Source organism: Aspergillus oryzae, chromosome 1 (genome assembly GCF_000184455.2).
Source record: "Aspergillus oryzae RIB40 DNA, chromosome 1".
In the NCBI taxonomy this organism is placed as follows: domain Eukaryota; kingdom Fungi; phylum Ascomycota; class Eurotiomycetes; order Eurotiales; family Aspergillaceae; genus Aspergillus; species Aspergillus oryzae.
The window spans coordinates 4,419,955-4,438,170 of NC_036435.1; the positions used below are offsets into that span (position 1 = coordinate 4,419,955).

The 18,216-nt window shown below is 48.3% G+C and overlaps 7 protein-coding genes across 7 annotated transcripts; 6 read left to right on the forward strand and 1 right to left on the reverse strand.

Annotated features, from left to right (window-relative positions):
* Window positions 1-168: 168 nt before the first annotated feature.
* AO090005000754 (uncharacterized protein) lies at window positions 169-1,141 on the forward strand (the record flags this gene model as incomplete). The annotated part of the gene is made up of 2 exons (XM_001817731.3): window positions 169-191; window positions 241-1,141. The coding sequence occupies 2 exons, from the start codon at window positions 169-171 to the stop codon at window positions 1,139-1,141; spliced, it is 924 nt and encodes a 307-aa protein (XP_001817783.3).
* A 285-nt stretch (window positions 1,142-1,426) lies between these two features.
* AO090005000753 (uncharacterized protein) lies at window positions 1,427-2,162 on the forward strand (the record flags this gene model as incomplete). The annotated part of the gene is made up of 2 exons (XM_023233950.1): window positions 1,427-1,725; window positions 1,991-2,162. The coding sequence occupies 2 exons, from the start codon at window positions 1,427-1,429 to the stop codon at window positions 2,160-2,162; spliced, it is 471 nt and encodes a 156-aa protein (XP_023089092.1).
* A 107-nt stretch (window positions 2,163-2,269) lies between these two features.
* Window positions 2,270-3,120, forward strand: AO090005000752 (uncharacterized protein; the record flags this gene model as incomplete). The annotated part of the gene is made up of 2 exons (XM_001817729.3): window positions 2,270-2,302; window positions 2,365-3,120. 2 exons carry the CDS (start codon window positions 2,270-2,272, stop codon window positions 3,118-3,120), a joined length of 789 nt encoding a protein of 262 aa, XP_001817781.3.
* A 2,103-nt stretch (window positions 3,121-5,223) lies between these two features.
* AO090005000751 (NAD-dependent epimerase/dehydratase family protein) lies at window positions 5,224-6,510 on the forward strand (the record flags this gene model as incomplete). Its single annotated transcript, XM_001817728.3, has 3 exons — window positions 5,224-5,275; window positions 5,361-5,522; window positions 5,600-6,510. 3 exons carry the CDS (start codon window positions 5,224-5,226, stop codon window positions 6,508-6,510), a joined length of 1,125 nt encoding a protein of 374 aa, XP_001817780.1.
* Window positions 6,511-8,353: 1,843 nt separating this feature from the next.
* Window positions 8,354-11,428, reverse strand: AO090005000750 (DNA topoisomerase 1; the record flags this gene model as incomplete). The annotated part of the gene is made up of 6 exons (XM_001817727.3): window positions 8,354-8,488; window positions 8,542-8,991; window positions 9,062-9,301; window positions 9,360-10,901; window positions 10,994-11,217; window positions 11,374-11,428. 6 exons carry the CDS (start codon window positions 11,426-11,428, stop codon window positions 8,354-8,356), a joined length of 2,646 nt encoding a protein of 881 aa, XP_001817779.1.
* A 737-nt stretch (window positions 11,429-12,165) lies between these two features.
* On the forward strand, window positions 12,166-13,442 carry AO090005000749 (F1F0 ATP synthase subunit gamma; the record flags this gene model as incomplete). Its single annotated transcript, XM_023233951.1, has 5 exons — window positions 12,166-12,221; window positions 12,366-12,940; window positions 13,006-13,118; window positions 13,263-13,297; window positions 13,349-13,442. The coding sequence occupies 5 exons, from the start codon at window positions 12,166-12,168 to the stop codon at window positions 13,440-13,442; spliced, it is 873 nt and encodes a 290-aa protein (XP_023089091.1).
* An 899-nt stretch (window positions 13,443-14,341) lies between these two features.
* On the forward strand, window positions 14,342-15,730 carry AO090005000747 (DnaJ domain protein; the record flags this gene model as incomplete). Its single annotated transcript, XM_001817725.3, has 1 exon — window positions 14,342-15,730. One exon carries the CDS (start codon window positions 14,342-14,344, stop codon window positions 15,728-15,730), a length of 1,389 nt encoding a protein of 462 aa, XP_001817777.3.
* Window positions 15,731-18,216: the final 2,486 nt, after the last annotated feature.

Genomic DNA, 18,216 nt, shown 5'->3' on the forward strand with positions numbered 1-18,216 from the left:
ATACCAACCTATGTCCGATTAAACCCCGATGTTGATCAAAGACTAATATCTCGACGTTCTAAGTTTAAAAATGAGAACCCCGATAATGAAACCGTGACGGATGCCGTCGCGGCAAATGCGTACGTGGAGCAGTTTGGTTTGGAGATCTTTGGGCGTGCAGAGGCAACCATGAGGGCTAATAAGGTGACGAAGTTCGTTGCCCTTCCCCTATCTTTTGAGGATAAAACTAATTTGTCGCAGGCAAACTGCTGATACATTCCAAGCAGCTGCCACGTTTCTTGAACTCTGTCAGATATGGAATCGTCTTGAGCCGGAGACCGCTGCGAAAATCAAGTTCGCCAAGTATCATGCAGTGAGGATTGCAAAGGCAATCAGGGCTGGCGAGGACCCGAACGAGTCGAACCCAGTTATGAAAGACGAAGATGAAATAGAGGGAGATAGCTTGGATGTGCAGAAAGGTGATCCTGAGGTTCAGGCAATTGTCGGATCGCTGCCCACACAATCGAGACAGCCGTCTGTAGAGGACGTCCCCGAGGATTCTACGCATCCTTCAGGACCATCTCCCTCTTTACCGCAGCCCCCAACTGGATTCACCGAAGTACCTACTGCATCGCATGATGCCGCACGTAGTCCAACTCAAGATATGGACCTTGACGCGGAGCAACGTGCACCGCTGAACCTCCCTTCAGCACCTGCGACACTCACGTCATCTTCGACCTCAGTCCCTAATCTTCCAGATACGCCTACAAGCGTTGGCACCCATCAATCTCCAGGTGCTTCTGACGCTTTTCAATCCTTTCCTCCACCATCGGCAATGCCTCCTTCGAGTCCACCAGCTGCCTCTCGCGATCCTAGTTCTTTCTACAGCCAACCTAGGGCCACACCTCATCATCAACCTGTGCGATCTCCAGCAGCTGCTCCTGTAATGCCACACCCAACACCCCAGCCCGTCCAGACACCTACAACCATAACTCCTACAGCGTCCTCATCTGGCTATGTGAATTCACAAGCAGTTGATGATAATTCCATTGCTCTTGCTCAGAAGCACGCCCGTTGGGCTGTGTCTGCCTTGACTTTTGATGATGTCAACACAGCTATCAAGGAACTCAAAAACTCTTTGAAGTGCCTTGGGGCTGAGTGACGGTAGAGCACACTTCAGTGACCCGTCCATTGTTTTTAACGCCATTCAACGCCAAGTTGTACGAGCAAATCCCATGTTCGTCCTTCTAGGTCTGAGTCTTAAAATGGAGATGCTTAAAGGAGCTTCACTCAAGACCTCTTTTCTAGATATTGTGCTGTTATGCTACTTTGACTATTAGTGATGATGACATATAAGCACATTACCTGCTCTATAACGAGTCGCAATTGGTTTCTGATTCATGTACACTACTGTACGTCCTTTGCTCCGTAGTGGTGCTCCCTCGGGATGTCTACTACGAATTCATTATATGTAGCATCAAAGACATACACTAATCTTCCAACAAGCTCTCTGTTTGTTTCCCAACGCCATGTTGTTGGTGTACGGCATTTGGAATTCACTTATCTATTCCAGCTAATGTTCCGACCAATGGAAACGAAGGGGCATGAGGATGTTGAATATGCCCTTTCTGTTGTTGGCTGTTCTCCCATGGCAACACAACGTGTCTATCATTCACTGCTTCGCCCTCCTACTTTACAGCCGCTGTTACGTTGCTCGAGCTACCACGACTCTTCCGCCCCCACATGGTATGCGCATCTGCGTCCCATTACCTCGTGTCTCTCACCTTCGGTGCTAGGAATCAGAGGAAGCAGCAAACTCTGGCCTATCTCTTGCTTTGGAGTTCCAAATGCTGACTATGGAGCCACATCCTATGAAGTGCGATCTGGATGAAGGTCGTCTGAACGCCAAGTGCCGCGATCGAAAGTTTACGACGTTCCTGGACTTGAAGATAGATTATCACAACGAGTTCATAAACCGTCTACGCGAACATGTCCAAGTTACCAATCACAGCTGGAATGAGCTTCAAGCCTTCGAGTCCAAGAGGCGCTCTTGTGCTGAGAAATTCGTGGGAAAATATGGCGTGACATACTGGGGTGCTGAAACCCGCAAGATGTACCTGCTGCCAGAGGCTTTCAAAGAGCCTGAATCTCTCTGTACTTACCCCGAGCGGAAAGAAGAGTAAGCCTGCTCGGGACCCTGGTGCCAAGCTTCGTTATTTATGCTTACTGTTTAACCTACAGAATCATTCGGACGGTTGCCCTCTTGCTTGAAAGAAAGGCAAATAGTGCTATGAGGAACAAAGACAAACAGCCTACGGTGGAGGTTAGTCACGAGCCACCTCCTATTGTCCACATAGTAGCTAATAAGTTATGGGATCTATATAGCTAGACACCCCAACTCGTCGTACTTCTGCTTCCGTGCCACCACTGTGGGGAAATTCTCCCTATGCTACATCACCTTCAAGTCCGGAGCTCTTCAGACCTACAATGAACCAAACCAATGAAGGAGAGGATAAGCTTAAGAGAAGGGCATCCGACAGACGCAGGGCGTCGACCGATTGGGGCAAGGAGGCCTCAGAACCCCCTAGCCAAAAGCCTAGACTCTCAGCACCGAGTGGTATACGCCCATTTAGCTCCATTTGGGATCATGGCAAGGAGAACAATGGCAACGTTCCTCGCGAGCCAACAGACCTGAAAGCGGACTGGACCAGTACTGGCGATAAGACAAGCGCAACTGATGACAAGGTGGGTAATCTAGAGGGAAACTACCCGAATGATACCAAGTTCTTGGTGGAGGCTTCGAACCAGGAAGGCATGGCTCCTGTTTGGGTGTCGTTTCAGAATTTCCCGTCCGCATCTTCGTTTTTGGGCCACATGGCGGCTGAATGCAGAGTGGACGAGTGGAGTCCATCCAAACAGATCTTGACTGAAAACTCGAACTGGCACCCTGGGCAATTGGTCCTCGCAGCTTCCGTCAAGTTTGAATGGTCGGAATTTGGAATTCGTGTCCGCCAGGGGGCCGATCACGACCTAACTATTGTTTTTCAGGAGCTGCAGAAGGCTTGGAAGGCTAAGGAATTGAATCTGGATGGTGGTTCAGTTCAGCAGTTCAGGGTTAAAGTGATGCTCCACGTTGGTTGATCTGCCATTGGCGTTTTGTTCGTTGGTTGAGGTTTGATAAGCAAAGTTGCAGTGAAATTGGCAATTCTTGGGAGATAATAGGAATAGCAGAAGGACTTATGGGATTGAGGGAATGGAAATTACAGAAGGGACTCTATCGGGCACCCTACAACTGTTCAGCATAGGTAGTTCAATGGAAGAAGACGCTAGCGCAGAACTACAGAAGGCTTGGTACGTAGCTATACATATTACAGTCGCTGCACGAACCATGGGCAGATCATCCTTTGGCCCATGGAACGAGACGCAAATCCCGGCTGGGGCAATTATTAGGCCGGAGAATAATTAAGTTCGTAATAAACTGACGTCAAGTTTGCCCTTTCATAAGAAGTAAGAAACTCACCGGGATTTATTGGCTTTATCGGTATTCGGTCATTTCCCCTCCGTATGGACCCAGCCGATTTCGAGCGAAGCGCCATTCCCCTTTAACAGAGCTATTAAGAAGACCATTTGGAATTCTGAATCAATGTACCCCGATCTGGGTATGCGATTTGCCCTTACGCCTTCGATTGAAGAGACCGATAGTTGCCGTCGTCGGTTTCCTTCCATTCCGAGAGATTGGGTGAGACATTTCCCCCGAATTCTTCCTTTCTTTTTTTTTTTCTCCCTTTCCCTCGGGACGCGCATAATAATAGTAGAACATACTATATATGGAGGACATCGTCTCTCTTACCCCATAAAAATATCCACTGATCCTGGTCGCTTTTGTATCATATAGGAAATGAGCCGTCGATCCAATTTCATTCCTTGCGACGATCATACTCAATGGGGAGTGTTTCTCGCTGTCCTTGAGAGCAGTTTCTCTGAAAGTGTTCTGATATCAAGGACGGGTTGATCATCATTGGTAGTATTTGCGACGGTTGAACCCAAAAACTCTTTTTTTTTTCTTTTCTATCCGTCCACTTAACTTTCCTCTTTTTCTTCCTTTTTCCCCTTCCTCCCTTTGTCCGCTCCCCTCTCGTTTCTCACCTCCTCTCTTTACCCACTTACACGCGGGACTATGATCGGACGGCGTCCCTGAAGAACGGAAGATGTCCCACAACGCGCGACTTGGCAGGGGAAGGATTGATGAATCACCTTTGTTCCGTCCCCTCTTGGAGGGCTCTAAATTGGCAATCCCGAGAAAAGTCCCAACCCAGCTTGCTGGCGAAATTTCTAGACGCAGACTAACGGACTTTGCTCGGTTTGGAGGATGGGAACCTTGGATAGGCCCCCCTCTTTTCCGTTGGCCCAGCGTCATCAGCCGCAACGTGGGTGATCATATAGATTTCTCGCATATCAAAAGGATGAGCTGCAAACCATCGTAAGGTGTTTTTTTCGTTTCATTTAGGACTAGGACTAGATGGGGACGATTACATGATATTAGCAATTGGGTTATTGCCCGTATAGGGAAATGGTCGTGTAAGAATGGGGTTCAATTAAAGCAAAGCACGAGTGATATAGAGGGAATGAAAATACGCTTATTGATAATGGCAATCATTCCAATCGCGAATCCCATTGGGTGGGAAAAGAAACGGAAAAGAGAGAAGGAAGTTGTAGTTTACTCCGTACTAGTGAGTAGTTTTCCAGTCACAGGACGAGCAGGTGATTTAATACGCCCCAATTCATCAAAGCGTCGTTAGTCCCGAATTGGTCGTTGCCCCAAAACCACTTTGGTCTCCCTGCTCATCTCCTGCTGCTTTCTCTCCAAGTTTTTCTTTTTTTTTTTTTTTTTATTTGTCTGTGCTTCTCTCCGTCTGGCTTCTTCTTTTCCCGTCCTTCTTTAATTTTAAATAGTGAAGGTAGAACTCTCTTCTTTGTTCTCCATAATTTACGATTATAACCCACTAGATTATTCCTCGGCGCCTCTTATCTCTCTCTCTCCCTCTCCCCCTCAGCACACTTTCTTTCCCGTTATCCTTTCGCCATTTACACCCCTCCCCCTTTTCGCTGGCTCCCCGCATCCTTTGTTTGCTTCAAGCTTGCGTGTGGGGTTTGAGAACGGGCGATACTTGCTCAGGAAAAAGCAACAGTTTGAATCACATTACCACTCTTAGGCCCTGATACGGTCTTCTCTCACATATCGTCATGGCGAGTGATCAGAGCAAGAAGCCAGCCGTGCTGATCGTTGGAGGACTCGGTATGTACATGCGACAGAGATTCCTGCAGCTCGTGGTGATGCAAGAGGGGTACATGAGCTAACCCAAATGTCTTGCGTTTCGCAGGATTCATCGGTCGTCATCTGGCACTTTACATACATGAAAATAACCTGGCCTCGGAAGTGAGACTCGTCGACAAAGTCCTTCCTCAACTGGCTTGGTTAGCCCCTGAGTTCCAGGAGGCTTGCTCCAAAGATAAGTTCGTTCAAGCGGACGCTAGCCGGGAACGTGAGTGAACTCAACATCTCCTCGAATTCTGAAAAAGTGATGACGTCTCGTACTGACTCCCCCGCGTTGCTATTTAGAGCACTTCCCGCGTGTCTTCGATCGGGCCAACGGCGAACAATTTGACTACGTATTCAACTGCGGAGGCGAGACAAGACACTCACAACCCGACGATGTATATGAGCTTCGTAATTACAACCTCACCGTGGCCTTAGCTCGTGAGGTGGCCCGTCGAGGAATCCGTTCTTATGTCGAATGCTCCACCGCCCACGTTTACAAATCCGGATCGTCGCCACGGAAGGAGGACGACAAGCTCCAGCCATGGCATAAGCTGGCAAAGTGGAAGATGAAGGCTAGTGACGAAATTAGCAAAATTCCTGGCCTCAACTACTGCTTGTTGCGCCTGCCACATGTTTACGGAGAATATTGTTCGGGCTTTTTTGCCATGGGAGTGTGCCTCGCGCGAGTACACCTTGAAATGGAGAAGGATCTAGAGCTTCTTTACACCGGGGACGTTAAGATGAACACCCTCTACGTCAAAGACGCAGCCAGTGCCCTGTGGAAGTCTGCTGAGTGGAGAGCAACCGCCCCGACGGACGGCTCGGCTCCCATTGCCTTCAACGTGGTCGACCACGGTAATACTCGTCAGCAGGATATTGCCGATGCGCTATCTACCATATTTGGTATGAAGTGCTCATTCCTGGGATCTCTAGCCTCGCAGTTCGCCAAGCTCAACCTCGATGATGTGATAGACGACATAAACGAGGAATGTCTGCAGGTCTGGGCGGAATTAATGGAACAGAAAAAGATCGAGCGGCCAGGCCCGATCAGCCCGTTCTTAGAGAGAGACGTATTCAAGGACCAAGATATGTCCCTTGACGGCACGCTTTTTGAGAAGACAACCGGCTGGAAACCCACCCGGGAACGCTTCAACGCAGACAGTGTACGAGATATGATAGAGAGCTACAAACGGATGGGCTGGTGGCCATAGGCCCATCGGACACCGTGAAGTCCTCACCACTCATTCTCCAACACCTCTTCGCTTTGATCAAACTTGGCCCAAAGTCACAAAAGTATGATGGCATTCAATAATGACGACCCATTCACGACCGCTGTTGTACCTTCGCCTGCATTGACGACGGATATCTGCATTGGCATAAACCACTCTATCTGAAATTTCGAGCGCATAGACCACCTCTCGCCCCTGTTAATCACCCCATCTCGAGCCGCCAAATATTGTCCTGTACTCTTTATGGTCACCGCTCTACTTGTAATCTATAATATCCTTTCCCTGGTTCAATCAGGATCTGTTCTTGAGCGCCGGTATGTTCAGCTAGTTTTCTGATTCGTCTGTGTTATGTTAAAGATTTCTGATCCCGGACATCCAGCACCTTTAGACTCCTACACCGCAAGCACGTGACTGACATAAGCTTTGCTTTCGCGGCTCTATTTCTATTATTCTGGGATTAGAAATACATGTTGCAACAAGATATTGAAACTACTCTTCTAGACCACTTTCCTCCATACTGACTGCATTCGCAATCTACACTCTCCTGTACCGATACCATAAGATGGATTAGTCTTAACAATAGAACTCTCCACAGCCCTCCTGTTGAGCATTCAGCTAGTGTTTTGGCTACGGGATGCGGGCGTTTCAAGTTTATTTTCCTCGACCTAAGCCAGACAAGTTCCTCTGTGAAATGCCGCGTGACCCAGGGCAATTCCCCAGAGGGTGGGAGGACCAGTGGGCACCGTTCTAGCTATACTTCGTCCCGTCGGGCGAGACTTTCCTTTCTCATCCCAGCTAAGACTCGTATTCTCTAAAGTCGTATATTAAATCTCTTAATTATACCTATCAAGTGGACTGATAGCCTACATTATTATAACTGTATTCCAACTCAACTAGAGTTATATTGGCAAGACATCTACGGTTTATAGTCACTGTAGTATTATACAAGTTCGAGACTGGACTAGTTTATCAGATGACACGGATTGTCTGTATCGATCTTCACCAGGTTGGCATCAATATTCTCTGGTTGAAGTTGGTAGCCATATATACCGTGGCTGTCTTGCTTGGTGATATGGATGACGGTGGAGAGAATGAGCTGATCTGGGGATATAATAGGTGTCTGCACCCTTAGCGAATTCACGGAATAGTCAAGTAGCGGTATAGATTGATTCACGCAGGGAGTGAATGAAGATAAAAGTACTACAAACTGTGAGAGGTATATTTGTAGTCATCAAAAGGGACCTAGTTATAGTTAGTCCACACCCTGCCTAGGCTGCTTGATCTCAGTGCCTTTGCAATTTCTAGTTGTAAAGACGTCATTATTACTAGTGGCCTACAGGAGAGCACAGGATGATAAGAATATACAATATTGTATTTTGCATAGGTCGCTGCTAAGCTCTAGCCATCTTGATGAGTTTCCAAGTCTGCAGACTTGTGTATTGCTTGGTATATGGGTAGTGCTTCCTCTTTTCTTTCTCTTTTCTTCTTTCCGTCTCTTAGTTCTTCTCTTGTTGACGAGTCTGAAGAGATGCTGTACATACAACAGAGCGAAGCAATGATAAAGCAAGTATAGCACAGATGTGTATGCGGCTTTTGCAAGCGTCCAAAAAAGCGCATTTGCTTTGGAAATTAACCCGAGGAAAATAAAAGGAAATATCGAAACCATAATATGCGACATATATCACAGCCCTCTACCTGCCACAAGGGTGGCTGAGAAGGAGATAGAAGCAACTAAAAATATAAAGGGCACGGAAATAACGAGATGCAAAACCGTGTAGAGACTGGAGATTCGCACGTTCGTGTGTTCTGCTTGGGAAGGAAAAATCTAGAACTCCCAATCCTGCTCAACGGACTTGATAGCCCACTCGAACTTCTCACGCAACGACTTGGAGAAGAATTTCTCGATGGGAACGTTGAACTTCTTGCTGAAAACGACCGTGAGACGAGGGTCGATATAGTTCTGCACGTTATTAGACAGTCTATCGAGGCGAGCCCGGAGCAGGGGGGACTTACGATTTTGGACGTTCCGAGGGCCACTTCCTTATTGTCTTCCTTGTCCTGAGCCTGCAATTCCATGGTCTCAATACGCTGTTCAAGTTTCTGGATGGCGTTCTCAAGCTTCTCAACTGTGGGGCCTTTGCCTTCAGCTTCCACTTTGCCTGTCTTGTTCTCTTTGTTGAACTTCTTTTCCATATCTTTGACCACTTCCAGCCGATTTTCAAGTTCCTTGGCCTTCATTTCCTTCTCCCCTTCTGCCGCAAGCTTCTCGTTATCCTTGTCGAACTTCTTCTGGATCTTTTGGCGTTGTTCTTCGAGTAAGAAAGCCTGGTGCTCCTTGATCCACTCCATGTCAATATCCTCATCCATCTCGAAGAACTTAGCTCCCTTCTTTTTCTTAAGATTAGGTTCCAGATCAAGCATCTGCTGCTTGAGGCGCCATCTTTGGTAACGGAGACCTTTTATCTGCGCAGTGGAAGTGGAGATCATCAGCATTCTCTGAGGTAAAACTTTAGATTATGTATGGGATACTTACCCTCTCGCCCATCTTCTCCATTTGATTAGCGTGAGACGCAGTCACAGTTCGCTTGTGGTTACAGAGAATGGCCACTTGACGGTTGGCATCGTTGTATGCCTTCACTTTCTCTGCAATGGTACCGGTCGCTTTCATATCTTTGAGCAGTGTACTCATCGTGTGTGAAGCGTTGTAGGTACGGAAAACTTTAGCCGTCAGGCCCTGCATATAGTTCGAAAGATGCTTGTTGAGCGCAGATGTCTACAGAATGTGGATGTTAGTGAGCATTTCAAAGACAAACGCAGGCAAGGTAACCTACTGTTAACCGATCGAAGATCTCATCGCCTTCCTTCTTAGGACTTTTCTTGAAGATCTTCAGGTTTTTGAAGACCTGGGCATCGACCTCGACTTCATCATAGAATCGGATACTGTCCTTACCCAGAAAGTCGAAGACAACCTTGTTTGGCGGCTTGAGCGTGACGTTCTCGTATTTCAAAGAGCAACAGCCAACTGTTTCGGCTTCGTCTTCACCCTTTTCATTACCAGCACGAAGGGCAAACTGGTCTATCAAGTAGACAGCCGTGGCTTTCTGTCTCTCCACCATCAACTCGTTCTTCATGTTCTTCTTGTAGTCCTTGCGAATTTTATCAATGTGCTTTTTCAATTCGCGAGCCTTTTCGAACTTCTTGTAATCGCTCTGGCCCTTAACATCGGAGTTCGCGGCAAGCATCACATATTTGTAATTGCCATTGATGTTCTCTTGCCACATAGCAAGCCATGTGCCCTCTTGATCGTGCTTGACTTCTTTCCAGCGGTGGCCCTCCGGCGGTGGAGGTACAGGAGCGTCTTTTCCGATGTTGATGGTGATCTGCTCAGGCTGAACTCTAGACTTAACACGTCCCGTCTTGGGATGCTCACCACGGCCACGGAAAAGAGAAGGAGGTTCAACACGGAAGTTTCCAACCTTCTGCTTTCGGCCATCCCACATGCAGTACATATAGGGGGCTTCTTCGGCATCTTTTTCAGCCTTCAGGCGCTTCTTCTCAGCTGGGGGTAGGTTCTTCTTCTCTAAACGCTTCATGTCATAGTATGCGAAAATTGGCTGGAAGTCGCACTTGGAGAAGTCCTTGATATCGACCTTGTTACCCTTGGAGTCTGTTGCGCCGCCTGTCTTCTTAAGAATGTCTTTGAAGTCCATAAAGAAATTCTTCTGGAAAGTAGGGTTTTCGACATGCTGAGTCGCATTCAACATGCTTCCAAAGAAGCCTGCCACCTCCTCCGCATCCGGGTGAAGATTGACAGGAACACCATCGTATTTCATTTTGACATCCTTGGGTAGGGGTTCGTACGGTGGGGGAAACACGACGCCGTTGTGTTCGAGGGTTGTCCATTTGATCGTTCCATCACCCTTCGTAGGATCTTCCCACCACCTGTATTCCTCTTCCTCGGCTTCCTCGGCCTCTTCGCTCTCTTCCTTCTTCACTGGCGTAGCTTTCGCGCTCCCTTTCTTGACGGGGGTAGACTGCGCAGACTTCGGTTCTGTCTTTACCTTTGCTGTAGATGCTCTCTTCACAGGCTTTTTATCATTGGCTGGCTCCTTTTTGATGCCGTTGGTCGGCTTCTTGTTCGCCGCCGCCTTCGCAGATTCTTGTTTGCGACTAGCTTGGGCGTCCTTTTCTGCCTTCTGTTGAATTCTCTTCTTCTGAGAAGCAAGTTTCCTTTCGATGGGGACATCTGAGTCGGATTCTTCGATAATAGAAGTCTCCGCAGCCTTTGGCAGCTTTCTCCCGTTAAGCGCTAGAGGTACATCTTCATCCGTTTCCGGATCTTCATGCTTCACAGAAGTGCGACGGCGCTTGCTCTGTCGAATAGTCAGCTGCTGAAACGAACACTGACAGCGCCGCAAAGTAAGGGGTTTAACGTAGGGAATGGCGCGGGCTGGTTCTGGCGTACCAAGGGTTGATCATCCTCTTCACTGCTCTCTGGTTCCGCGTAGGATTGTCTTTGGCCAACACTGGTTCGCGCCTTTCTTTTGCTGAGGGCGCCGTTGTCCTGCGCTTCCGCATCCGTCATCTGAACATCATTGTCCTTCTGCACGGGTCCGAAGCGGTTTGAGATGCCAGGGTTGACATCGCCGTTTGTCTCTGTCGCATCGCCCATGGTCACGTTGGGGGTAACTATATGACTTTATATGTAAGAAAAACCGATTCGTGACAGTGATTGAAGTTCAATAGAAGCGAATCTCGGATCGTAATCAAGGGCGAGAAGACTTAGAGGGATGCGAAATCTGCAAACAGGCTATCGCTAGACCCGGGAAATGTAGGAGAGCTCACCAGTAGATCGACCGTTTGCTTTCACAAGTGGGGTATCGTCCTCTGAGGAGCTCATGGTGCTTGGATACGAGTAAATGGGCAAGCGTTGGTTAAAGAACGGAGTGCACAGGCGAGTTCGACAGGGAAACCTGTAAACTGGAACTGACCTGCCCAGTCGGAGTGAGACTGGCGCTTGACAGAAGGATGAAGTCAGAGATAATCTGACCAATGGAAAGGGTGAGAAGAGAGCAGATGTCAGGAGAAGAGTAAATACATTGACTGAAGAGGGGGAAGAGGTGGCAATAATGAGAAGACTGAGACAAGAAAGGGAAAGGGCTGACAAGCTGAGAGAGGAAAAAGAGAGGAAAGAAAGGAATGCAATGGAAAACGAGGCCGTCTTTTGGGGCCTGAGGCGATCTCTCACGTTTCTCCGGACCGCCAGCCAGTCTGGTTGCGAGGCGGGCTACTGCCTGAGGCGACCAAGTCAAAACACAGCGTCATTGACACAACTTGCTCCGAGGCTGGCTGAGCGTCGATGCCTGCATGCCTGAAGAGGAATGCCGGGATTTTCGGGTTAAAGGTTTGTGCGTACTGCGCATCTGGCTTTTCAGGTCTCCCCGACAACCTTCCCGTTCAGGAATAGTGCGGCTTTGTTCCCGTTCTGCCGGCTGTCGGACGAACAGAAACAGGAGTCCAAGTCAACGTCTTCTCTTCCCGCTAAAGCAGAGGTCTCACTACCCACCCTCGCGGCTCTCCCCTCTGCAGCTTTCCATCGCTGGTCATTATATCTTGACCTTACGGTCCGACCTCATAATGTTCTCTCGTGCTGTTCGCCCGGCCGTCAGGGCCGGTAGTGCTGTTGTCACCCGGTGAGTTCTCTTCCGGACCTCTTCACACCCACCTGGGCACCTTCCAAAACAGACCTCCAATCGTCCGCGAAGAAAAGAGAAAACCTTGGGATTCTAGGATGATTGCATTCAACACGGCGGCTAGTTACTAATCCTTTCGTGAAGCACTGCTCCTCCCAATGCCGCCAACTTCGCGACTTTGCGTGAAATCGAGGGCCGTCTCAAGTCCATTAAGAACATTGAAAAGATCACCAACACTATGAAGGTCATCGCTTCTACCCGTCTTACCCGCGCTCAGAAGGCCATGGATGAGTCTCGCACCTACGGTCAGACCTCCAACACCGTTTTCGAGAAGGCCGAGACCAAGCCCCTCGAGGACAAGAAGACTTTGCTCGTCGTCGCCAGCTCCGACAAGGGTCTTTGCGGTGGTATCCACTCCGGTCTGAGCAAGGCTACTCGCCGTATCCTTCAGGAACACGCCGACGCCGACATCGTGGTTCTTGGTGAGAAGGCCAAGGCTCAGCTCTCCAGAACCAACCCCAACGCTATCGTCCTGAGCTTCGCCAACGTCTGCAAGGACATTCCCACCTTCGCTGATGCCCAGGCCGTTGCCGACCAGATTGCTCTGCTGCCCGCCGACTACGCCAGCGTCAAGATCATCTACAACAAGTGGCTCAACGCCCAGAGCTACGAGCCCACCACTGTTGAGGCTTACTCCGAGGAGGCCATCACCAAGTCCGGTTAGTGTTTTCTTACCGCTTTTTTGCTCATATGAAAGTCTAGTATGCTGAACTCTCTCATAAAGCCAACATCTCCTCTTTCGAGATTGACGACCAGGCTCTTGCCAACCTCCGCGAATATGCCCTTGCCAACAGCCTTTTCTGGGCTATGGCTGAAGGCCACGCTTGTGAGATTTCTGTAAGTCCATTACCCAGATAGTGTGGATATCCGAATCATTACTAACCCATGGATTTACAGGCTCGTCGTAATGCAATGGAGGCAAGTATCACCTGAACAGTTGAGGTTGCTCGTTGACTTAGACTAACCAACCTTTCTTTACAGAACGCCTCGAAGAATGCTGGTGAGATGATCAACAAGTGAGTACCGCCCAGCACATCCACTGGGACTCAAAATCTAATGCCCTGCAGGTTCCAGATTCTGTACAACCGTCAGCGTCAAGCCGCCATTACCGGTGAACTGGTTGAAATTATCACTGGTGCCACCGCCAGTGCCGACATGTAGAAGCTTTCATGATGCTTCAGTGGGAAGGAGTCGACATGTGTGTAGACTTACTCTTAAATACCTAGCTAGATTTTTATCAGCCTGTAAATCAGTCTATCCATCTTTCTTTTGTCCCGTTTCTCTTGGAAAAGTATTAAAACTTTTGTTTGTCGCTCTTGTTACCGTTTTTTCTTCCACCCCCGTTCGCTACCTATCATCGTTCCACCGCTTCTGATTTTGTTGTTTCATAGGATTCATGGTCTCTTGTAGCGCTTTTCCGAGACTGGGCACATGATATCCCTAGGTCCAAGGCGGGCAACTGCCGTGACAACAAACGAGGTGAATCAAACGGAAAGTCTACCACTTGTCTTACATGCAAACAGTGACTGTTTTGTTTCATTCCAGCCAAGCTGCAGTGCAGGCTTTCCCTTCATCTTTCCCAGCCTACTGTAATGGAGATGGTGAATCATGTACTCTAAATTTAAGTAGAGCATCCTTCCCCCCCGCCCCCAAGAAAGCCTTCATTTCTTCCTGCTATTTACGTACGTCTCTCAATCTCAATATCTCATTCTCTTTATCTCTTCGAACAACGGTCCTCGCAAGCTAGCGGAGCACCTCATCCCCTCAGCCCCATAACCTAACATATACCAAGAGACAGATCACCCTCCATGGCCTCCACAATCGGAAGAACAACGATGAACTGCTACGAGATCCTAGGCATAACTCCAAATGCAGACTTGAAGGACATCAATAGTGCCTACAAAAGACTCGCTCTAAAGTACCACCCCGACAAGACAGGTGCAGACGATGCTCACCTCGAGTTCCAGAAGGTATAGTAAACACTCCATTCCTTTCACATATTCCTCTCATATATCACCCTACTCTGTCAGTCACTTAACTCAGTTTACGCTGACCGGATCATGGATTTGAAGATCCAACAAGCCGTCGAAATTCTCCGCGATAGTAGCCGCCGGGGAAAGCACGATGCAGAACTGCTGAGTAGACGTATTATTAAAGAAGAAGCCATCAATCCCTCCAAGCAGGACACTTCTTCTTCTTGGGGATGGGCGGCTTTGAGTCCTGATTTGTCTGCTCTACGTACTATGGCCGGGCGGTATATGTTTAGTTACGCGAATAGCGTCCATATGGATCCGTATTCTCCGGAATCGCAGGAGGAGATCAGGCGATGTGAAAGGGAGCGCCAGTATGGGGAGCAACTGAGACGGGAGAGCGAGCAGTGGGAGGCTTATGAAGGAGATCAGGATTTTTCGCGTTATACTTGGACATATGATCCGGAGACAGAGGAAGTGATGAGGCAGGATAGAAGGAAGGAGGCTATGCATGCTAATGTGATGCGTGATGAGGAGCAGATGCAGAGAGGCGACGGGTTGGATGAAGAGGGTGAGCAGGTGGGTTATGCAGAGGATGATATGGCTGGTACCAACGTACGTTCTGAGTTCGGGGAAGAAGTTGGTGACGAAGAGTATCAACAGTATAAGGGGGGTGAAGAGTACGAAGACGAGGAAGAATATGCAGGATACGAGGGTGGAGAAGAGTATGAAGAAGATGAAGGGTATGAAGAATACTATGAAGAAGAGGGCTATGCGGGGAGGGAAAATTATGAAGAAGAGAATGGATGCGATGCATATGGAGGAAGCGACCAAGAGGAGGGAGAGAAGGAAGAGGAGAAGGACGATCCCGCCTTCTCAATTACCTCTACACAACAAACCCAGGCCGAGTACGAAAGCGCACGACAGGCTCTAATCTCTGACAGTGAGGATCTACTTGACATGACGAGCATTGGAGAACCAGATGACTCGGTGAATGAAATAGGAATTATCTCTGAGAAGGAGCCGGATACTGATGAAAATGAAACCTTCCACAGCTTTTGTGACGAAGGAGAAGTCTGCTCCAACGGCGACAACGCAACCTCACAAGCCATGCCCACTGATGGGTCTTCACCAAGCCCACGCTCACTCCTCGATCCTTTAATTCCACACTTCAGGGAGAAACTAAATCATCCTAGCGGTCGATATACGGAAGAAGATGTTCACACCGAGCTCAGAGGCCTTGTGATGGAGTCCTTCTGCGGCTGGCTGGAGACTCTCCGGCAAGAGTTTTCCGGAGCAGTGCCCGCAGCAACTGTCCGGGTGAGCCCAGAGCATTGTCGCCATCTGGGTTATTGGAGCAAGGAATTTGGATCATCCGAATGTGAAATGTGCCATCGATGGATGCCCATTTACACTCTCTCCTGCCCGGGGTGTGGGATCAGGGCGTGTGTTGGCTGTAGATTTCACTACGAGGAGTAATCTTTCCCCCTATCTTCTAGTTATGATATGCACGAGTTCCCACGGTTGGCTAGCTGAGGTATGCTTGATGATGCATATCAATACTGGTGTATTCAGTTATCACTATGAAGGAAAAGATGAGTAGTACCGTAATCAATTGCAGAAATTTGATTCTTCGTTGAGTAGCATTATACGCAAATCACAATACTCCGGGTCAAGATTGGTCAAGAATGCCTCTCCCAGAGGAATATAGTTCCTCGGCAGTCTAGCATAGTCCACCGTGGTAGATGCCTTAGTGTAAACTATATTGGCTTGCTATGTAGTACCCTCTTCTACAGTACGAATTTCTGTTGCCGATGCGTTAGTCAAACCTTGGAGGATTTGCATAGGATCTTACAGCATCCAATACGAGCTAAGTTGAATAGGTTCTAAGGATAGAAGAGCCTCAGATTGACTTACATATGTAAGCAATCAACATGTCAACTACCTACAATGAAATCGATATAGCCGAATAGATACCTTACTTAACCACCCCCACAGCTTCAGATACATCTCCAAATTCCTTGCACTGTCATCTTTGGACTTCTCCAACATCTTCGGCGTCTTTTTCTCCGCTCTAGAAACCCACCCAGCATATATTTCCGCAGAGTACCCAGGGGCTCTGCACTTCCGGGAAGGAGGCCGTCTAGGTCCCAGAACGAGAAGAGGAGCTCGGACACCGGGGCTCCTATGTGTGCAAAGTCGAAATCCAGGACGGCGGTGATGCGGTGGTTTGCTCGGGCGAAAAGTAGATTTAAATTCGGCAGATCTAGTTAGACGTCAGATATTTGCATTTATGTTCCTTCCAGTAAAGCATGGGGATCGATCGTACACAAGTCCGCATGGATCAAAGTCAGCTTCCCCTCTGGGATCTTCGTGAGAACCTGATCTTCCGCACCGGAAAAAGAAAGCGTCTAGTCGCTGTCGCAGGTTTCGAACATCTCGCCACCCATTCAAATGAGTGGCCGGATCACTCGCGCTTGATTGCCAGATACACATTTCCCTCAGGAATTCTGTATAAGTGGGGAACGGACTACCACAGGGCAATGTGGATGCAGTACTTGTGATCTTGCCGCTGTTATCGAATATCAGGCCTTCATACTCCTGAACTGTATCGGGTAGTTGGTATCCCTGCAACGATTTAACAACTTGTGTGATTTGATGAAGTACTGAGTTCTGCGTCCCATCATATAGAGCTAGGGTCACATCTGGACTTAACACCTTCAAACTCGCCTAATGGCAATTAGAGTGTCATGCACGATCAACGCTCGCATTCGGGTTGTTACTCTCCGTCGAGAAAACAGCTGTAGAGATGAAACCTGGCCAATGCAAGGAGGGCCAAGTTGGTTACCAAGGCAAAATTGCAAGGATGAGGCCATGACCCTTATAAGGAAGCCATGGTCAAAGCCGAAGGCAACGCTCTGTATGTACATACTATGCATACCTTAGGTGGCCTGAGCTTTATACCTTAAATTATCCATTTATTTTATTAGCCCTATATGATGAGTACTGGTACGAATCAGTACATACAACCATAGGGTGTGGAGAACAGGGCTTCCCGTCCGCTCAGCTATACTTAAGCCATATATTATATATAGGTATCTTATAAAATGGGAAACGGCTTTAGCTGAAGCTCGCTAATATTGCACTCATTCTGCAGGGGCGCGCAGCGACCTATTGACCGCGCAGAAGCCACACGCCGGGAGGTTAGTAGTTGGATGGGTGAAAGAATGCATCCTCGAATCATTTTCGCTGTGATTGATAATGAAGGATCTCTCAGAATGAGAACCCCCTATGTCCACAGTGTTTCGCCTTCTACTACACTTGCCCCCTCGGAGCTCTCTTAGAGAGCCATATCGCTTTCTTTCTGATCAATACATGTCCAAAGGAGGCTATACTGTTTGTTCTCCTTATGACTTCCTTGAATAGCACGACGAATCTATATAAAAGAAAGCATGCTTATTGCAATGGCATATGACGCAATACATTACTAGTACGTGTCACCACAGATATGGCTGTGAGAGCAGGGGTCGTTCCGTCTCAGGCCAGGTCCACTACAAAGCATGACATTTTCGCGACGGCCTTCATTCCCCTTACATATTCTTCGAGACCACGAAGGAAGTTTCATCTCCCTTAGTCTTGGGAGACGACATTGAATGCCGCCTTTCTGTCTACCGATCCGAAGTACTGGCGATGATCATTTGTCGCGAACCTATAGGTTTTCATTACACCTGTCTCCCTCCCCACAACCCTTGAGTTGACTCCGTTTTTTTGCTGACTTCTTACTATCGTTTTGACCCCCGGGTTACCCACAGCCCTGCTGAACCCTGTCCAACATCCTTGGTCCATGGCGGGCCAAATATGTAACCCCACAAAAACCTGGGTCATTTCGTTGACAGTGTATTTCTAGGTCAAACACTTCCTGTCTTATTGTCCTATGGGAACGGGTTTCACATCTAATACACGAC